The sequence below is a fragment of the Stegostoma tigrinum genome, chromosome 30 (genome assembly GCF_030684315.1).
Source record: "Stegostoma tigrinum isolate sSteTig4 chromosome 30, sSteTig4.hap1, whole genome shotgun sequence".
Taxonomy (NCBI): Eukaryota; Metazoa; Chordata; class Chondrichthyes; order Orectolobiformes; family Stegostomatidae; genus Stegostoma; species Stegostoma tigrinum.
Window position 1 is genome coordinate 11,100,773 of NC_081383.1, and position 22,576 is coordinate 11,123,348.

General features: G+C 43.5%; 1 protein-coding gene across 2 annotated transcripts in view; it reads left to right on the forward strand.

The window, feature by feature from the left end:
* The first annotated feature begins 3,680 nt into the window (after positions 1 to 3,680).
* The window catches only part of apc2 (APC regulator of WNT signaling pathway 2), a 206,655-nt gene continuing 187,759 nt past the window's right edge, over positions 3,681 to 22,576 (forward strand). For both annotated transcript variants that reach the window (XM_048560209.2, XM_059638527.1), the window contains exon 1: positions 3,681 to 3,824. In XM_048560209.2, coding sequence (XP_048416166.2) covers positions 3,771 to 3,824 — 54 coding nt within the window. In that variant the 5' untranslated portion in view covers positions 3,681 to 3,770. The remainder of the gene's footprint in view (positions 3,825 to 22,576) is intronic.

A 22,576-nucleotide genomic window follows, 5' to 3' on the forward strand; every position in this document is an offset into this window, starting at 1 on the left:
GGTGATGGGTGAGCAGCCTTCTTGAACTGCTGCAGTCAATTTGGTACGGGTATGCCATTAGGGAGGGAGTTCCAGGATTTTGACCCAATGTCAATGAAGGAACAGCGATATATTTATAAGTCAGGCGGATGTGTGTCTTGGAGAGGACCTGTAGGCAAATGTGTTCCCATGTATCTGCTGCCCTTGACCTCCTTGATAGCAGTAGTCATTTGGAATGTGCTGTCTAAGGAGCCTTCGTGAATCTCTGCAGTGCATCTTGTATTTGTTACACATAGCTGCTACTGAGTGTCAGTGGCAGAGGGAGTGAATGTTTTGTGGATATGCTGCCAATCAGTTGGGATGCTTTGTCCTGGATGGTGTCAAGATCCTTGAATGTTGTTGGGGCTACATCCATTCAGGCAAGTAGGGACAATTCCATTACTCTCCTGACTTGTGCCTTGTAGATAGTGGCCAGGTTTTAGTGAGTCAGAGAGTGAATTACTTGCTGCAGGATTCCTAGCCTCTGACTTACTTTTGTAGTCGCCTATGGCGAGTCCAATTCAATTTCTGGTCAACGACAGTCCAGAATGCTTCCACTTAGTTTTCTGATACAAGCCTTTATTCTTGACTAAATGTACTGGGCCTCTTTTCCTTAAATGTATGTTACTTATGGCTCTCATACCACAAAACCCATGTATTGGATCCATTGGCATTATTTATTTACTTATTCATAGGATGTTGTCTTTGCTGACAAGGTCAGCAGTTATTACCTATCCCAAACTGACCCTGACAATTAACCATATTGTTTTGGGTAGAGTTGCCAGCTGTGATTAAATGTATTCCTGGAGGTTTCCTCACATGATGTATTCCTGAACTCTAGCCATTGGTCAACAGTGCATCTGCCCTTGTGACATGCTGTCTCCCAACTCCAATTTCAGAGCAGAAAATGTCATTATCCTGTTTGTGATGTCGATCATTTTTTGTTTCTCATTTTCAACATTTTTATATCCAGTAAATAGAAAAGTTGAAAGAAAATTATTTTAAACAACTTAACAAAAAGACTTTTCTCCTGAATTGCACCGAGTTTTGGGGATTGATCTCCAATTTCTAGAATCTCCAGGCCAATTCTAGAGAGACAGCAACCCTTGATATGGAGTCACATGTAGACTCGAGCAGTTCAAGGAGGTTATTTTCCTTCCTAAAAATCAAGTTTAAAAAATATTCATTCATGGGATGTAGGTGTTGGTGGCTGGCATTTGTTACCCATCCCTAATTGCCCTGGACAAAGTGGTGACAAGTTACCTTCCTGAACTACTGCATCCCTTGGGCTGTAAGGCCACCCATAGTGCTGTTAGAAACAGAATTAGTGAACCTGATGCGATTTTACAACACTAGATTAGCTTTTAATTCCAGAGTTCTTTTTAAAAATGGTGAAGTTTATTAATTTAGTTTTATCTTTGCCAACTGCAATGGTGGGATTTTAAATTATGTCTTCAAGCTCAAGGAATTTTGCAATACACCACCATCTCACACAAAGTGCTAAAGAAGACATTACAGAGCTTCAGGCCTTGACTGGACATTGTCACTGATGTGTCTCCTTGGTTGTCTGACTGGATGAGTTGGACATTTCTCGAACAAGATATTGGGTAGATTGAAGGCACTGTTTTTTGCAGTCTCATTTTCATCATTAACAACTGTTGTTTGTTGAGCCAGACTCTTTACAGCCCTTACGTTGTGATCCTGTTATCCCACCATGTATCTACTCCATCACTAAGACGGGCCATCTTCCACCTTTGTAATACCACCAGATGCTATCACCACCTCAGTTTATCAGATGCCAAAATCCCTGCTTGTACCTTTGCTACCTCCAAGCTCCCTCCGTACCCTCCATTAATTCTGTTGCTCCATCATTGCTATGTTCAGCTAGTACTTCCCTACATAAATCAGTAGGCGCACAGATAGGGTGAATAGCCCAAGTGTTTTTCCGATGGTAGGTGAGGCCAAAGCTTGAAGGCATATAGGTTTAAGATTTAAGAAAGACCAGCGTGTGGTGCGTGTATGGAATGAATTGCCAGAGGTAGTGGAAGAGATAGGTTAAATTACAATATTTAAAAGGCATCTGGTGACTCTACTGAGTGATAATCGCTCACAGTCTGATCACAACTCAGATCTAATATTATCATCTTGTTTTCAAAGCCCTGTCCCTATATCGGTAAGCTCTGCCAGGGCCACAGTGAACGTGTTTGAGATCACTGACACTTTTTGCTACAAGCTCCTTAAGTATCCCTGATTTTAGTAATACCATCATTTGTAGCCTTGCTTCCAGATGCTTGAGTCCTAGGCCCTGAAATTATCCCCCTAAACTTCTCTCTCTGCCTTACTCTTCTCCTTTGTTACTTATTGAAACCTACTTTATTGATGAAGCTTTTGGTTCTGATATCTGGTTCTGTGATTTGGCACCTGAAATGTTTTCATTTGGGAGAGGCAATGGCCTGTTAATCCAGAAATGCAGATAACTTTCTGGGGACCTGGGTTCGAATCCCGCCACAGCCGGTGGTGGAATTTGAATTCAATAAATATCTGGAATTAAGAATCTGATGATGACTGTGAATCCATGATCGATTGTCAGAAAAATCCACCTGGTTCACTAATGTCCTTTTAGAGAAGGAAACTGCCAAACCTTACCTGATGTGGCCTACATGTGAGTCCAGACCAACAACAACGTGGTTGACTCTAAACTGCCCTCTGGGCACTTAGGGAAGGTCAATAAATGCTGCCTGGTCGGTGACACGCTCATCCTGCAAATGAATATAGAAAAAAAATTATTGCTAATGCTTCTTGTTTAAGTACCTTGGGAAGCGAGGCTATGTTGGCGGTGCAATGTGAATGCAAGTCATTGTTGTTTAAGACATAACCTACTGTCAGCAGAGCAAGGAAACTTAAGACCAGAACTGGAGGAGCATTCAGATCTCACAGATTGGAGAGCTGGATAATATAACAGAGATAGCATGGAGTGATTACAAAGCAAGGATGAAAATATCAAGTTAAAGTGAAACACTGTGGATGCTGGAAATCTGAAAACAAAGACAGAGACTGCGAGAGAAACTCAGCAAGTCTGGCAGCATCTGTGAAGAGAGAACCAGAGTTAAAGTTTTAAGTCCAATATGACTTTTTCAGAATTCAAAATGAAAATAACAAAATCTTTATTGCTATGTCTGAAAGGCTTCGTGCAGAAGATTAAAAGAATATTATGTCTACATTTTAGAAATGTTGCTGTTTAGAATGCTTTAGAGGTCAACGTGAAAAAGAAACAAGTGAACTAGAGGTGCAAATACTTTCTATGACCACTGGATGGTGCCAATGTTCGCTTTTCTTCAATTCCCAGATCAGTTTTAACTCGAGTGGGACCAATTAATTATTTTGTAAATCCTCCACTGAAACAGTTAACTTGCTGAATTCTGACCCAACAATTCTGCATTGCTGTCCATGCAAGTATTTTGCCGCCGAATAATTACATCATTCTGTTTGCCTGTCCTGCATGGATACATTTCTCAGGCTGTGAATTTATTTGGTCGCAGACTGTTTATTGATGGTGAATGGATTTTGTGTTTTTATATATTGTGCATGGGCAGTGTCGGATGTAGCACAAATTCTGCCATCTACTGGGGAAGGGAGCACAGTGAGGCAGGAGGGACACTAGGCTGGAGCAGTAAGAGACGCAAACCTAGCCTACTGCAGGAGTAAGCGAGTCTCCCAGCTGCTGAAGGCAGCCCCTGGCCAGACAATCTTTTATGGGGTTGCTTTGGTTTCTTTCTTTCCTTCATTCTTCTGTCTTTGGAAATGAGGTAAGGCAGTTGTTCAATATCTTCTGTGCTGAAGTGAGTGTGCTTCTCACTATGTCTGTGGTTCGCTGTTGTGTATGTATACAGTTAATTAGCAATCGCAAAGAGCTATCTTCCAGGTTATTGCTTCGCTCATGAACAGCGGCACCCAAGGAGAGATGCTGAAGGTTTTGTTCCCCTGTGTGATTCTCCTCATCCTCCTTGTGCTGATCAGTCAGTGTGTTTTTTGTGAGTTGCATATTTGGAACCATTTAGTGACAAGTCTTGACAACGCGAGCCACAGATTTGTGTAGACAGGATAAAATTATGCATCTGTACCGAATTCATCCACGCGTGGAATGATGTTTATCTCCCCAAGGCTACTCTGTTCATTCTTTTATTCTCTCTTCAAAGCTAATATCTATCCCTGGGTCGGAAGCTGTCCCCCTATACTGGGGGTTGGACCAGGTTAAAAATAATAGAAAATATGGGAAAATTCTGGAAACGCGCAGCATTGTCTTTAAAAAAAATTAAAGGGCGTTAAGTAGGTGGCATTCTCTGTAACTGGAAGGTTAGCTGTCTGTCTTCCCTCAATTTTGACAATTGCTATGTACTGCCACTTTTTTGTTTAGGGGCTATTTTTGCATTGACATAGTGTTATGAAAATTGGGAACCAGGCCAGCTATTCCCCTGATTATTTGCAGGGTACCTTGTACACAATATTGGATGTTTGGGATAGGATAAGGTGTTGTAAAATAGCAGGGTGTAGCAGGCTATGGGCCGAGTGCCGGTAAGTGGGATGTCTGGTTTGATGTTTAGTGTTTGATGTAGACATGGTGGGCCAAAGGGCCTGTTTCTGTGCTATGTGGCTTTATTTTATATGTGGAGGAAGTGAACCAAAAATAATTGGTAGAAAAGAGAGGAACCGCAAGCTTCCATCTGACTCTTCCCAAACACACACACTGCCACTCCCCACTGCCCCTTGGCTTTCTTATCTCTTCCCTGGCTCCTTCTAGACTAAATATTTCACATGTGCAGGTAGTGACCATTTGTCAGGCCAAACTATTCAACTGCAGCTAGCATCACTCACCATCATTTATGCCCATATCCTGACCACTCCTCCATTCATATGCAATCATCAGGGGGCAGGGTGGGGTGGAATCCTGGATAAGATGCCTGGCTGGTCACAAAACTTGCAGTGATCCCTGGGAGCAGCAGAACAGTATGCTTACTCTAACGCAATACCAGAATATTGCCTGCATAAAACATGAAATTGCTAATGGACTGCAATCACGCTGTATAGTATAAATAATAAATGACTTAATGTATTTGAATGAATTCCTATGAAAGTTCCACTTGCCTGTTTCTTTATTTGCAAGTTTCTGTCTAAAGCAGAATTTTGTTGATCAGGCACAGAGCAGGAAAGCTGGGATTCACTTTAATTGAATGCATGGGGGACAGCATGCTCATTGTTGGTAAGACTCCATTGATAACGTGGGTACTGTGCTTGATAGAGGACAGCAGGTAGCAAAGTGTGAACGGGCCAACTGTCTTGCTTGGAAACAAAGTTCCTTCACAGCACTGATTGCTGTATCAAAGAGTTTGAAAGAAAGAACGTTCATTTATTTAGTGCAGTTTTTCAGTTAATGATGCACTTTTTGGCCAATGAAGTGCCTTAGTCTGAACAGTTGCAATGAGGATAGTTACTAGGAATGAGGCCTAACAACAATTGAAAATGCTAGAAAGTGCTTAGCACTGCTGCCTCACAGCACCAGGGACCCGGGTTTGATTCCAGCCTCGGGCGACTGTCTGTGTGGAGTTTGCACATTCTCCAGGTGTCTGTGTGGGTCTCCTCCGGGTGCTCCGGTTTCCTCTCACAGTCCAAAGATGTACAGGCTAGGTGGATTGACCATGCTAAATTGCCAGTAGTTTTCTGGGATGTGTAGAATAGGTGGGTTAAGGGGGATGGGTCTGGGTGGGATGCTCCGAGGGTCAGTGTGGACTTGTTGGGCTGAAGGGCCTGTTTCCACACTGTAGGGATTCAATTTTATGAGTCTATGAAAACCAAGCTGCATTTGTAGTGAGTGAGGAGTGGGGTGTCAATATTTCAGATCGATGGACTTTACTTATAACTGGACATAAAAAAACTGGTTAGAACTGGTTAAGAAACAACAGCAATCTAAACAAGTGTGGTTGGGGGGAATGGGCAGAGAATAAACTGGAAGGAAAAGGGCTTTTGCAAGGTACCACATCTAGACCAGACCTAGAATACCATGAACAGTTTGGGCCCCTTTTCATAGGAAAGATATACTGGCTTTGGAGGCAGTCAGAGAGGGCTAATTATATTGATTCTGGGAATGGAGGCTTTTTTTTAATGGGGAGAGGTTGAGGAGGTAGGGCTTGGACTCACTGGAATTTAGAGGAATGAAGGGGGGACCTAATTGAAATGTACAAGATGCTTAGTGGGTTTGAGAGAGTAGATGCAGAGAGCTCGTTTCCCCTTGTGGGACAGTCCAGAACCAGAAGGAGTATTCTCAGAGTATGTGGTTGCTCAGTTTGGAAAGACATGACAAGGGATTTCTTCTGTCAGAGAACAGTAAATCTGTGGAATTCTGTACTGCAAAGGGATGTAGAAGCTGAATCTTTAAGTATATTCAAAGCTGAAAGATACAGTCTTAATTAGTAAGAGAATTGAGGGAAATGGGGGAAAGTCATGAAAGTGGAGTGAATTATCAGATCACCCAAGAGCTCACTGAATGGCAGAACTGAACTGATGGGCTGAATGGCCTACTTCTAATCCTATGTCTTAGGTTCTTATTGGGGTAGGCAAGGAATAAAAAGTGATGGTGGTGCCAGGAATGATAACTGGGCAAGTATGGAAACAAAGGATGGATCCAGAAGTGATATACTTGGCTATGGAATGTCCAACTGAAAATGGGGGAGCAGGGTTTAAAGCCCTTTCCAAATGTAAAATTATTAAACTAGATGTTTACGCTTTGTTTATGACCAATGTCACCAGCAGGTAGGGCAGTGCATGTACGTGTGTGAAATCAGGGTGTGACTCCTAAACACTTGGAATGGTGGATTCAGTAATTGAGGTCAATATAGGCCACAGGTAGGATTAAGAAACTCCAGGGAAAATAGCCCTAGCCTATTCAGATATTCCTTATAGCTCAAACCCTCCAAACCTGGTAACATCCTTGTAAATCTTAATAGAAGGGAGGCGATGACCTAGTGGTGTTATAACTGAACTGTTAATCCGGAGACCCGGATAATGTTCTGGGGACCTGGGTTCAAATCCCACCATGGCAGATGGTGGAATTTGATTTCAATATATATCTGGAATTAAGAATCTAATGATGACTGTGAATCCATTGTCAATTGTTGGAAAAACCCATCTGGTTCACTAATGTTCTTTAGGGAGCGAAACTGCCATCCTTACCTGGTCTGGACTACATGTGACTCCACACCCACAGCAATGTGGTTGACTCTTAACCGCCCTCTGGGTAATAAAAGTTGCCCACCCAGTGACACCCTTGTTCCACAAATGAATAAAACCTCCCCACCTTTCTTTTAGCAGGGAGACCAGAAATAAATGCAGTATTCCGAAAGTGATCTAACCAATGCCCTGTACAGACGCAACACAAACTCCCAACTCCTATACTCAATGCACTGACTAATAAAGGCAAGCGTACCAAATGTTATCTTCACTACCATGTTGTTTCTGCGTAATCAATTGTTTGATGCCCTCTTGAATGCATCTGTTGAACTTGTCTCTACCTCTTCCAGGCAGTGCCTGGACCAGTTAAATATGAGAAAATCCATATAGTTACAGAATAATGAAAACACTTTCCATCCTGTTGTAGTCTGAGGGTGGTTGGTTAGCACAGTTGGCTATGCTGCTATTGCATGTTTAAGAATTAACCCCAGCAGAGCAAGTTTGATTCCTGCTCTCTGTCGCTCCGTCCCTGAGAGAGAAAGGCAACAGTAAGTCACCACTGATGAGAAACTGCAGAATGAACAGCAGCAGGAATCCAGCCAAGGGCCTGGCTTTAGGCAGAGATCATGAGTGTTGGAAGCATTTATCGTGTTGCAGACCAAACACTGTAATGTGAGGGTGGGTGCATATATTATACAGGAGCAGTGTGTCACTTCCTAGTGGGGGTTCTACACACTCCACACTGGAAAGATGGCACCAAGCTGAGGTAAATTAGTTTTAGGGTTAGGAGTTTTGTCTTCAAATGTAGTGAACCACCTGGAGATGTCCTGAGCTTGTGAAATGTATATCAGTTTAAGTTTTGCAGCTCCTTTTTTCCTGGCTGCTGTTTATACAGAAGCTGGAAGCTGACAAAATAAGAACACAATCAACCCTTTTGATCATGTTCATCAGCCGTTTCCTGGTGTTCCTTCACAAACACACAACGCGGTGATGTAAGTTGTGAAAAAAAGCACATCATCCATCAGATGACAATAATAGATCATCCATGCCCAAAGAAAGAAAGGTTTATTTGATAATGTTTTCTTTCTCTGAAACACTTTAAGATAAAATACGAGCAGCAGGATGCCTGGCTTCAATCTGCCTGTTTGATAATATTAGTGATGCCGTGATGTGGTAAATCCGGTGGGAAGCCTGGCTCAAGAGATTATGGGTGTGCACCATCTGTTTAAATTTAAACTCTGGAAAGTCATGGGCTTGATGCTATTGTGTCCCAAAGGACAACCCAAGCAACATGTCATGCTCTCTTTGGAACACGTAGTTATCCTTAAAGCAGTTCTGAAGTTTAAGATGACCAGAACTCCATTGGGCTTTTGTTTGCGTCTTTATTCTAGAAGGGTGAGATGAAAAGGGGCATTTTCTCCTCTTCTGATCTCGCAGTGTGAAGGATAAGCCTGTGGTTGCAGGATGGGGTTCAAGGCAGTCATAGAGTGCTGATGATTTATTCAAAGGTGGGAGCACTGAGACCACATTGCAGCCTTAAAGCCCTCCATAACATCTATGACTTTAAATGATGTATATTGATGTCCTTGACTTTGCCTAATTTCTGCCTGACATCAACCCCCACCTCATTCCCATGTTGGAATAAGAACAGTGGGTGAGAATGTGTAGTCCGGATACTTTAGTCTTTCCTGAAGTATTCTGATTTCATGTGTTTATTTTCCTGCCTTGGACCTATGCCACAAGCAAAATCCTCACAGCAGTGATTAGTGTCAAACTGCAGCTGCTAATGATAATTGAGTCATTTGCTTTATTGACAATTAAAGGTGCTGTGCTGTTCTGCATCAATATCTTGTTTGACTATAATTTACCGTGGATTCATCACTATGGCTCAATACATAAAAACACATTGTTCTGGTTACACAGTCACTTTCAAAAGGGAATTGGATAAAGATCTGAAGGAGATGCAGTTGTAGGAATATTGTAGGAAAAAGTGCAGACTCAACTGAATGGCCTCCTCTGCTATAGAAGTAAAGAAGGGCAATTTAATGAGACAAAAAATAAAGTTAGAAGAAAACATGATTTTTAGTTTGTCATTGTGTTCTGTCCACCTTTGGCCCTCTTACCTAAGGAAAGATATATTTTCCATAAGAAGGAGTGTAACGTAGGGTTGTTGGCCTAGTGGTATTATTGCTGGACAGTTAATCCAGAGACCTAGATAATGTTCCTGGGATCTGGGTTCAAATCCTGCCATAGCAGATGATGGAATTTGATTTCAATAATGCTGACCATGGATTCATGCTGAATGTCAGAAATGCCCTTTGGGGAAAGAAACTGCCACGATTGTCTGGCCTATGTGTGACTCCAGACCCACAGCAATGGGGTTGACTCACCACCAATGGACAATAAATGCTTGCCTAGCCAGAGATGCCCTCATTCAATGAAATAATTTTTTATAAGAATGAAGCTGTGCTAGGTTGGTGCGTCTCATCATCTCAGGACTCAACGAAGAGCAGTTCAGAAGGACTAGCCCTGTATTCAGTGGAGTTTAGAGGAATGAGAGGAGCTGTCAAAGAAACTTCAAAACTTCTGACCGAGAAAGGCAGAATAGGGTGTTTCCCATTAAATGTGAGAATAAAAGTCCAAAGATGTGCGGGTTAGGTGGATTGGCTGTGCTAAATTGCCCTGTAGCGTTCAGGGATGTGTAGCTTATGTGGGTTATAGGGGATGGGCCTGCATGGGATGCTCTGAGGGTCAGTGTGGACTTGGGGGAGGGGGGCGGGGGCAAAGGGCCTTTTTCCACACTGTAGGGATTCTGTGATCCATGATCTATGAAACCACAAGCTGTTTAGGACTGAAATGAGGGGGATCTTCTTTACACTCAGAAAGCAGTGAACCTTGGGAACTATCTCATCAGGGAATAATGGAAGCTCAGGCACTGAGTAAGTTCACGACAGGGATTGATAGATTCCTCGTTACTATTAACATCAAGGGATCCGTGGATTATGTGGGAATGTGGCACCAAAGCAGACGAGCAGTAATGATCTGGAATGACAAGGTAGGCTCAAAGGGTTGAATGGCCTAATCCTGTTCCCACACACCTGTGTTCCAATGTATTTCGCAACCAGTATGGAATTGCTTTGTGTGCAGTGAATTTTGCAGCTGCTAAAACACAAGTTATAGTTACTGACTGCAAAAAGCAGTCTGCCCACTTTAGGCCACGATTGTACCTGGAAGGTGATGGCCTAGTGGTATTATGCCTGCAGTGTTGACCCAGACAATGTTCTGGGGACCAGGTTTCAAATCCCACCATGGCAGATGGTGAATTTGAATTCAACAAATTTCTGGAATTAAAGAGTCTAATGATGACTGTGAATCCATTGCCAATTGTTGGGAAATCCCATCTGGTTCATTAATGTCCTTTAGGGAAGGAAACTGCCATCCTTAACTGGGCTGGCCTAAAATGTGACTCCAGTCCCACAGCAATGTGGTTGACTCTTAACTGCTCTCTGGGCAATTAGGGATGGGCAATAAATGCCAGTGACCCCCTCATTTCATAAACAAATAAAGATGTGGAGAGCTCTGCTGCATGAGTTGGCAGCCCATTAGGGCAGCATGGTGGCTGAGTATGCTAGCACTGCTGCCTCACAGTGCTGTGGACCTGAGTTCAATTCCACCTTCAGGTGACTGTTTGCATGTTCTCCCTGTGTCTATGTAGGTTTCCTCTGAGTGCTCCAGTTTCCTCTCAGCCCAAAGATGTGCAGGTTAGGTGGATTGGCCATGCTAAGTTGCCCATAGTCATGTCTAGGGATGTGCAGGCTGGGTGGATTAGCTGTGGAAAATGTAGAGTTACGTGGATAGGGTGGGGGACGGTTGGTCTGGGTGAGATGCTGTTCAGAGGGTCATGCAGACTCAATGGGCCGAATGGCCTGCTTCCACTCTGATAGGGTTTCTATGACCAGGATTTACTTTCCGAGAAACTTTTTAATTGGACTGTGCTGAGGTTTAAGGTCTCTCAGCAATCTCAGTGGCCAATTGACTCTTTACTGAAGGTACTCCTGATGCAGTAACAATAGTTCTTTGAGGGAGACCCAATACTGTTGTACTTAGATTTACATCAGTAATAGTTGATGCAGAAACAGCTGCTATGGATGTGCTTTGTGAACTTCACCTCAGTTGTTTCAAAAATCACATCGAACTAAAATATTTTGTAAGAACATGCATCGAGATAGAGCCCTTCTTAACCACTAAATTTGTTGTAGAACAACTTCTTCTCTGCAATTATGAGACTGCTGAATGACCCCTCTAGCTTACTAAAGTTGATTTGGCTTTGTGTACGTCCTGTGTAGCTGTAACCTTGTATGCCTCGCTGTATCTAAGCAAGGTATAATCTGTCCATCCTTGTTTGCTATGTACTGCTCATAAAACAAAGCTTTCACTGTACTTCGGTACATTTGACTACAATATTCAAACCAAATCAAACAATCATAGCCTCACAATCAGATATGCCACTAATTTATTTTAATGACGGTAACTAATTGATAGATATTGGCCTGTGTTATGCACAAGACCAAACACTCTCAAAATACATCAAACCCCAATTCCTCAAACTCTGCTGCAGCTGCTCTGACGATGAGGTATTGCACTCCAGGATATTACCATAAGACATAGGAGTGGAAGTAAGGCCATTTGGCCCATCGAGTCCACTCCACCAATTAAATCATGGCTGATGGGCATTTCAACTCCACTTCCCTGCACTCTCCCTGTAGCCCTTGATCCCTTGTGAGATCAAGAATTTATTGATCTCTGCCTTGAAGGCATCTAACGTCCCAGCCTCCAGTGCACTCCGTGACAATGAATTCCACAAGCCCACCACTCTCTGGCTGAAGAAATGTTGTCTCATTTCAGTTTTAAATTTACCCCCTCTAATTCTAAGGCTGTGCCCACGGGTCCTAGTCTCCCTGCCTAACGGAAACAACTTCCCACCGTCCACCCTTTCTAAGCCATACATTATCTTGTAAGTTTCTATTAGATCTCCCCTCAACCTTCTAAACTCTAATGAATACAATCCCAGGATCCTCAGCCGTTCATCGTATGTTAAACCTACCATTCCAGGGATCATCCGTGTGAATCTCCACTGGCCACACTCCAGCGCGAGTATGTCCTTCCTGAGGTGTGAGGCCCAAAATTGGACACGGTATTCTAAATGGGGCCTAACTAGAGCTTTATAAAGTCTCAGAAGCACATCACTGCTTTTATATTCCAACCCTCTTGAGATGAACGACATTACATTTGCTTTCTTAATCATGGACTCTACCTGCAAGTTAACTTTTGGAGAATCCTGGACCAACACTCCCAGATCCCTTTGCACTTCTGCTTTACGAATTTTCTCACTGTTTAGAAAATAGTCCATGCCTGTATTCTTTTTTCCAAAGTGCAAAACCTCACATTTGTTCACGGTGAATTTCATCAGCCATTTCCTGGACCACTCTCCTAAACTGTCTAAATCTTTCTGTAGCCTCCCCACCTCCTCAGTACTACCTGCCTGTCCACCTATCTTCGTATCATCGGCAAACTTCACCAGAATGCCCCCAGTCCCTTCATCTAGATCATTAATATATAAGGTGAACAGCTGCGGCCCTGACACTGAACCCTGCGGGACACCACTCGTCACCGGTTGCCATTCTGAAAAAGAGCCTTTTATCCCAACTCTCTGCCTTCTGTCAGACAGCCAATCCTCAATCCAAGCCAGTAGCTCACCTCAAACACCATGGGCCCTCATCTTGCTCAGCAGCTTCTTATGAGGCACCTTATCAAAGGCCTTTTGGAAGTCTAGATAGATAACATCCACTGGGTTTCCCTGGTCTAACATACTTGTTACCTCTTCAAAAGAATTCTGACAGGTTTGTCAGGCACGACCTCCCCTTACTAAATCTATGCTGACTTGTTCTAATCGGACCCTGCACTTCCAGGAATTTAGAAATCTCGTCCTTAACAATGGATTCCAGAATTTTACCAACAACCGAGGTTAGGCTAATCGGCCTATAATTTTCCATCTTTTGCCTTGATCCTTTCTTAAACAAGGGGGTTACAACAGCAATTTTCCGATCATCTAGGAGTTTCCCAGACTCCAGTGACTTCTCTTCCAGATATCCTCCTACTTTAGGGACCATAGATTCCCCTCCTCTGTAATTAAGGATGCCCTCAACTGCATCTCCTCCATTTCCCACACTTCTGCCCTCGAATCTATTCTCCCCAACAACAATAAGAATAGAGTCCCCTTAGTCCTCATGTACCACCCGACCAACATCTGTATCATCCTCCGACATTTCCGCCACCTACAATTGGACCCCACTACCAAAACAATATTTCCTTCCCCACCCCTCTCTGCTTTCCGCAGAGACCATTCATTCCGCGACTCCCTCATCAGCTCTCCACTCCCCACCAATTTCTCCACCATGGCCAGTACCTTTCCCTGCAACTGCAAGAAGTGCAACACCTGCCCCTGCACCTTCTGTCTCACCTCCATCCACGGTCCCAAACAATCCTTCCATATCCAGCAGAGATTCACCTGCACTTATCCAACCTGATCTATTGTATCTGTTGTTCCCAAAGTGGCCTCCTGTATATCAGGGAGACCAAACGCAGACTCGGGAACCAGTTCATGGAGTATCAGTACTCTGCGCACATTAACCAACCTAACATTCTGGTTACCATCCATTTTAATTGCCCCTCTCACTCCCCTGATGGCATCCATCCTTGGACTCCTCCACTGTCAGATTGAAGTGAAACATAACCTGAAGGAAGTACACATCATATTTCGCCTTGGAAACTTAGAGTCAATGGCCTTAATATTGACTTCACCAGCTTCAAAATCCCTCCACCACCAGCCTTATCCCTATGTTCAGCCCTCCTTCTCTTCCTTGCCTCCCTGACCTGACTTAACCTTATCCATCTTCCGACTCACCTATCCACCCTTCCCATTGACCAATCACGATAGCCCCCTACCTGCATCCACCTATCACCATCCACTTATCCTTCCCACTGACCCACCCCCTCACTCCATTTACCTCTAGTCTCCACTCCCCCTCCCAGTCCTGAAGAAGGGCTTTGGCCCAAAACATTGTCTGCTGTCCGACCTGCTATGCTTTGTCAGCTTCACATCTATTGACTCTAACGACTGAAACCAAAAACTTAAATCCTGGATCTGTATGAGCCCGACTCCACCCACTCATGCCTCTTCTGTCTAATTTTAAAAAAAAATCACTAAGCTATTTAGAGATAGTGGGGACCTGCTGGAGAATCTGAGATAACAAGGTGTAGAGCTGGATGGACACCGCAGGCCAAGCAGTATTTGAGGAGCAGGAAAGCTGATGTTTCGGGTCTAGACCCTTCTTCAGAAATAGGGGAGGGGAAGGGGATTCTGAAATAAATAGGGAGAGACGGGGGGGGTGCTGATAGAAGATGGATAAAGGAGAAGATAGGTGGAAAGGAGACAGCAGGTCAAAGAGGTGGGATGGAGCAAATTTTGGTGAGTGTGGGTGGGGAGTTAGGGAGGGGATAGGTCAGTCCAGGGAGGACAGACAGGTCAAGGAGGTGGGATGAGGCTAGTAGTTAGGAGGTTGGGGTGGGGCTTGAGGTGGGAGGAGTGGATAGGTGGGAGGAAGGACAGGTTAAGGAGGTGCAGATGAGCTGGGCTGGTTTTGGGATGCTGTCAAGGGAGGGGAGATTTTGAAGAATGTGAAATCCACATTGATACCATTGGGCTGCAGGGTTCCCAAGTGGAATATGAGGCGCTGTTCCTGCAACCTTCGGGTGGCATCGTTGTGGCACTGTAGGAGGCCCAGGATGGACATGTCATCCAAGGAGTGGGAGGGGGAGTTAAATTGGTTCGCGACTGGGAGATGCAGTCATTTGTTGCAAACCGAGCGTCGGTGTTCCACAAAGTGGTCCCAAAGCATCTGCTTGGTTTCCTTGACGTAGAGAAGGCCACATCAGGAACAGCGGTTATAGTATACCACATTAGCCGATGTGCAGGTGAACATCTGTTTGATGTTTTGAGGTTGGTGGGGTGGTACGTGAGGATGAGGGGCGTTCTGTTTTTGTTGTTATTGTAGGGAGGGGGCGTGAGGGATGAGTTGCAGGAGACGTGAGAGATGCAGTCGAGAGTGTTTTCGACCACTGTGGAGGGGAAATTGTGGTCCTTGAAAAATGAGGACATCTGGGATGTCCGGGAGTGGAATGCGTCATCTCTGGAGCAGGTGGAGACAAAGAAATTGGGAATAGGGGATGGCATTTTTGCCAGAAGGTGGGTGGGAGGAGGTGTATTCTAGGTAGCTTTGGGAGTTGGTGGGCTTGAAATGGATATCAGTTTCCAGGTGGTTGCCAGAGATGGAAACAGAGGGGTCCAGGAAGGAGAAAGAGGTATCAGAGATGGTCCAGGTGAACTTAAGATTGGGGTGGGAGGTGTGAGTGAAGTGGATGAACCGTTTGAGCTCTTTGTGGGAGCACAAGGCAGAGCTGATACAGTCATTAATGTAATGGAGGAAGAGGTGGGGTATAGGGCCAGTGGAGGTACGGAAGAGGGAGTGTTCCATGTATCCTACAAAGAGGCAGGCATAGCTTGGACCCATTCGGATACCTATGGCCACCCCATTCGTCAGTAGGAAGTGGGAGGAGCTGAAAGTGAAGTTGTTAAGGGTGAGGATGAGTTCAGCTAAGCAAATGAGGGTGTCAGTGGAGGGGGAATGGTCAGGCCTGCAGGACAGGAAGAAGCGGAGGGCCTTTAGGCCATCTGCATGGGGAATGCAGATGTATAGGAACTGGATGTCCGTGGTAAAGATGAGGTGTTGGGGACTGGGAATCGGAAGTTTTGGAGGAGATGGAGGGCTTGGTGGACTGGGAATCGGAAGTTTTGGAGGAGATGGAGGGGGGGGTGGAGTCACGTTCGTAGGTGGGGAGTTCCTGGACCAAGGGGAAGAAAATGGAGTCCAGATAGGTGGAAATGAGTTTGGTGGGGCAGGAGCAGGCGGAGACAAAAGGTCGACCAAGGCAGTCAGGTTTGCAGATTTTGGGAAGGAGGTAGAAGCGGGCGGTACAGGTTTGGGGAACGATGAGGTTGTGGATGGTTTGGGAGATGATGTTTTGGTGGTTTGATGATGAAGGGGTCTGAAGGAGGATATGTCAGAGAACTGGTGTCTGGCCTCGGTGATGTAGAGGTCAGTGTGCCATACTACAACTGCGCCTCCCTTGACCACTGGTTTTATGGTGAGGTTGGGATTGGAGCAGAGGGCTGCATGCTCTGAGGGGCAGGTTTTGGGGTGATTGATATAAAGCTATTTACTCTGTTTTCCAAAGAGCAGACACCGTGGCGCCAGAGTTACAACACTGCTCTTCAAGGGAACCAGGACAGAACAAATCCCTCCTAAAGGCACATATTATCACACCTGGAAGTCTTGCTGCTCCTCTTCCAACGGGATGCAGTACCAGATGAAGCCTCAGCTGAAGGAGACAGCTTTAACAGGGTAGCGTTTACACCTCCCAAGTGCTGCGTTAAAGTGACAAACCAGATTATGTGCTCAAGTGGAGCTTGAGCGCAAGAATTTCTGAGTAAGCTCAAAGGAGCTATCACTGAGCCAAGGCTGACACTATGTCCAGATGAATAGGAAATTACTCGAGCCCGTAGAGTTTTATGATGATTTGATTTACATTGTTATCATATCATTATCATGTAATTTATCACAAGTCTTCCCCAAGAACGAGCCTTCTCCATGCTTGGTGAATGAGGACGTTTTAAGATTGATTGTGCTTACAACACTGAGCAGCTCAGTGTCAAAGCAGTGAAATGCAGAGCGCTCTGATGTTCAAAGGCCAGGTTTATACCTCCAGCTATTAACAGAGTTTTCTCCAAATAGTGAGAAGCTGGGAACTGGGAAAAGTAAACAGCTTTAGGAGTCCACGTTCAGAAATTCATTTAATGTTACTGGATAGGTTTGAAAAGTAGTCAAAAAAAACAATTTTTTAAAAAATGGAAAATGCTGGAGAAATTCAGCAGATCTACCAGCATCTGTGGAGACAGAAACAGTGTTCACATTTGACTCTGCTTTGGAACATCTTCTGCAGTGTTGAAGTTCCAGAGAGAATGTTGACTCCGTTTCTGTCTCCACAGATGCTGTTGAGCTTCTCCGGCACTTTGTTTTCATTTCAGATCTCGAGCATCCACAATATTTTTCTTTTGCTTTAGTCATTATGCAGTTAATTTCAGCTTTATCGCACAATGGTCAGACAAGGAGGAAGTTATGCTTCAGCCATGCAGACTCTTGGCTGTAAACAGTAAAATAATCGTCGTCCTATTCTCTCATTAAAGAGAGATGAACTGATGGTAGTTTAGCCTGACAGTCACCCACCACTCAGATGAGGGAAGAAATTGGGATGAAGAGTCCCTCATGGTAATCTCAGCCAGTGCAGGAATTGAACCCCTGTTATTCACAATGCATTGATAAATCAGCAGTCCAGACAACTGAACTAACTGCGTCCCTAATGGACTTCCTGGAATACATTGCTGAATCTTGGGCCACCCACCACAAAAATTAGTGATACAATAACCTTGGGGAGAGTGCAGTACAGATCCAAACAGAATAGTACCAGGTTTAGAGACTCAGCCACAAAGACAGGTTGTATAAACTTGAATTGCATTTATTTTGAGTATGAAGAATCAAATTGTGATCTCATTGAGATGTTTTAAATGTTAAGATGTTAAAATGTTAATCTATTTCCTGTCATGGCATATTTGATGAATGTGAGGGACATCGTTATAAAATTAACACTGGATCATTTAGGAGGAAAACCCACAAACTCTTATTCATGCAAAGGCAGTCAAAATCTGTCTGCAAAGTGCTGAGGTGACAGTTGCAGCTTCTAGGACTGAGATTATAGAATCATAGAATCCCTACAATGTGGACACAGGCCCTTCGGACCAACAAGTCCACACCAAACCTCAGAGCATCCCACCCAGACCCACTTAATATACACCCTGTACGTCCCTGAACACTACGGGCAATTCAGCATGGCCAATCCAACTAACCTATGCATCTTTGGACTGTGGGAGGAAACCAGAGCAAACCCATGCAGATACGGGGAGAACGTGCACACTCCACACGGACTGTTGCCCAAGGCTGGAATCGAACCCAGGTCCCTGGCACTGTGAGACCGCAGTGCTAACCACTGTGCCACCCTGTTGATTGTTGATATTGATTGTTAGTAAGAAAATGAAGGGACATGGCACATAGATGGAAGAAAACAATAAAATAATGGTGTAGCTCTAAGGTAGGGGCTAGGATTGATTATTTGTCTAAGTGATTATTTGTCATTTTGTGGAGCACGTCAAAATTGATGGAATTACACAACACGTCAACGTGCTTCAGTAAAAAAAAAATGGGAGTTTAACCGTTTGGCCATGCAACTCTTCTTCAGGAGTAACTGAACAATCGCACTCAATGTGATCGGGTGCTGGCAGACTTGTTGAGTGTCTCCAGTGCTTATGGTCTCTGCCTCAGCTTTCTGTTATTTTCTTTTTCTTGTTAATTTCCAAAGCTCCCCAACTCATTTAACGTGCTGGACGCTTGTTAAAACACACCTTGGTTCTCCATTAATAGTTAAGGTATAGGAGCTATTCCAAATTCACTAGGTTAAAAAAAGACTGTGCGATTTCGCTGACATCTTCTGTACTAAATGTGAAAAGGTATGTTCAGCAAAATTCCTTCAATATCCCCAGTAAGTGATTTAAACAACCCTCTTGTGACAATGAGAACAACCATAGTGGATCTTGAAATATTGATCTTTGAGGTATTAATCTCAACCGCCATCTAATGAAATGTATCAAACCATATTTACAGTTGAGTATCTCTGGAGCAGAACAGATTTTTTCTTCTCCTGCAAGCTTTCCTGCCCAAGGTTAGCTAACACCCTGTAAGGTAGCAGTGAAATCCAAGCTTTTCTTGATTAGCATGCCTTAGCAACATGCCAAACAACATCTAACCAAAATCCAGCATGGCTTTAGTTTTCCTTCCCCCTGACTTTCCCTTCTGTCTTACATGCTGCTCCCCACATTTATCGACAGTATAAGACCTATCACCTTTCTCTTTATCATACTGGACATGAAACTTTAACTCTGTTTCTCCTTCAATAGAAGCTGCCAAGTTTCTCCTGTACATTCTGTTTCCACTGTGGATATTTGGTTTGTTTTATGGCTTTTGTACTGGATTATAATAAGAATGTTTCTTAACATTTTACAACTTGCTTCCATTCACAAACATAAATCTACAAAATACTAAAAATCTTACTGTTATGGCGGCACGGTGGCTCAGTGGTTAGCACTGCAGCCTCACAGCGCCAGGGACCAGGGTTCGATTCCAGCCTCGGGTAACTGTCTGTGTGGAATTTGCACATTCTCCTCGTGTCTGCGTGGGTTTCCTCCGGGTGCTCCAGTTTCCTCCTACAGTCCAAAGATGTGCAGGCTGGGTGGATCGGCCATGCTAAATTGCCTGTAGTGTTCAGGGATGTGTGGGTTATAGGGTGATGGGTCTGGGTGGGATGATCCAAGGGGTGGTGTGGACTTGTTGGGCTGAAGGGCCTGTTTCCACACTGTCGGGAATCTAATTTATTCACATTTCCTTTCCAACTTTTCCATTCAACCTTCCTTTTAACAGTCCCTATATTCATATTTATGATGGGAACTGATGATTTGAACTTGTTAAACTCTGAGGGCAGACTTAGTGCCAAAGGATAAAGCCTGAGTGTAATTGGGTGTAATTGGAAGTTAGTTTTTGGCCTTTTTCTGTGAGCTTGGGGTGAGTTGCTGGGACTTGTCTCAGCACCTTGCTCCAGTGGGGGAACTAATTGCATCATTAGTTTGCAATTGTCTCCAATAGGCAGAATAAGCTAATAAATTTACTTTGTATTAATGTGCATGTCTTTTTGACCAGACCTTAAAGAATCCATGAGGTACTTTCAGTCAAACGATATGGGCAGTGAGATCAGTCTCTATATGAAATGGTCGCAGTCTATCACATCAATAAGTTGGTATGTTTTTGCAGCAATTTTATGCCTGAATAATGGGGACAATGTGTAGCAATTTCTACTCTTCAATTGAAATCTCTTCCTAGTAGAATGCTTTGTTGTACGCCCTGGCAAAAATTTGCAAATGTTATGTGTTTATGTAGACATTATGATTGTGACCCCAGGAATTGACAATAGATGATATATCTAAACAAGGAAACAGTGCATGATATTAAAATAGGGTCTGATTTGTGTATCCCAACTAAACAATATCCTGATTGTTCAACACCTTAACCTGAAACTACACTAGATTTGACCCTTATATGCAATGTCATGGAAGGGAGAATATTGTTCTTTAAATAAATTACTGATGTGGTTATCTGTGACAGATATGTTTTGATACATTCTTTTGATTTTATGTTAGTGCGAAGGAAAACGTAATTTAGCCGATAATCTTCCAGCCTTGATTCTTGAAAGACATTTTGAATCTGTAGTCCCTTTCTACGGCTGTCACAGTCATTTTGATGTCTGGTGTCTTCCATTCAGCTCCCAGGGTCATTAGAACAGATTTCATTTACACAGATTGAGTCAAGAGCTGATTCTGATAATGATGCTGCAGTGGGAGAGCCAACTGAATCAGACACAGAAGTGGCTTTGCAGAGCAAGGACAAATTAAAGAGTGGACATTTTAACCTAACAGCTCTGAGATTAATATCAATAGCTTCCAAGGTGACCAGAGACTTTAAACCAGGAAAGTACACAGGCTCAAACCCTGTTTATTTAACACCCAGTCGGACTGGATAGTGTGTTTGTGTGGTACAAGGATGGTTCTTGTTTGTATTTTATTCATTCACAGGATGAGTGTGTTGCTGGCTAGACCAGCTTTTATTGCCCATTCTTAATTACCCAGAAGGCAGTTAAGAGCCAACACACATTGCTGTGGGTCTGGAGGCACATGTAAGGCCAGACCAGGGAAGGACAGCAGTTTCCTTCCCTAAAGGACATTAGTGAACCAACCAGCAGCAGATTCATAGCCAAGATTAGACTCTTCATTCCAGATTTTTATTGAATTCAAATTCCACACCATCTGCTGTGGCAGGATTCAAACTAGGCATTCCTGTGAAACCTCCAATATACTAACAGGAAAAGACAGAGCAGGTAAAGATAAACTATTTTCACTGGTTGGGGATTCTAGAACTGTGTGGCATTATTGAAAACTCAAGGCCAGACTCTTCAGGAGAGATATTAAGAAGCACCTCTACACACAAAGGATGGTAGAGGTTTGGAATTCTCTTCCACAAATGGCAATGGATGCTGGATCAGTTGTTAATTTTAAATTTTAGAAAATTTTTTTGTTTATCGAAGCTATCAAGGCAAACGGACCAAAGGCACGTCAATGGAGTTAGGCCACAGATCAGCCATGATCACTTTGTCTAGCACAACATGCTGAAGGGGCTGAATGGCCTATTCATGTTCCTACGTTCCTAAGTACTTTGGTACAGTATTATTTCATTATGGGACTTGTATGAATTCAAGTTGTTCTTATTGATGGCACCGAAGCCCTTCCCTTTTGGAAGTAACGAACAAGAACACTGGCAACAAGAGCCTGGTGTATAAACAGTGACTCCATTGCTCAGCTGCCGCTTGTAAAATCACTGTTATCTGGGACTGTGTGGAAAGATGAAGCATTGTAGAGAGAGTGAGGAGGCTGCTTTGAACGGAGGGGAGAATGAGCTACTGCAGGAAAAGCTGTTGTTGGGCGTAACATCGCTGTGCAAAGCTCAATCTCTGAATCCTTTGTGTGTGTTTTATAAATCCCAATCATCTTTCCTCCTTCTGCTGGAATATTTAATTGGTTCGGGGAAGCAATGGAACAGCATGTTTTGAAGATTTAATTGCCAAGCAGAAAATATTAATACCATGAGGACAAGGCTTCATGCCTTTAAGCATAATTTTGTTTTGTGAATAAGTCATAGATTCCTGAATAAAAGATTTCCCCCACTGCTTTGTTGATTAAACATTACATACCATAAATCACATGGTTTTTGTTGCCATGGTATCTCATAGCTTATTACCCATTACCTGCTGAGACCAGCCGACAATAGGGGATTCCTAATGTATCAGTTACTGTGTAATTTATTCCAGTAATATCATTAAAAGAGAGAATACACATTGATATAAAACACCTTATTATGGATATCAGACACACCTTAGAGAGCTTCGCAAAGACTTTACAACATGAAGAAAATGACCACTATCCTAAACACAAGGTCCCTGAAATATC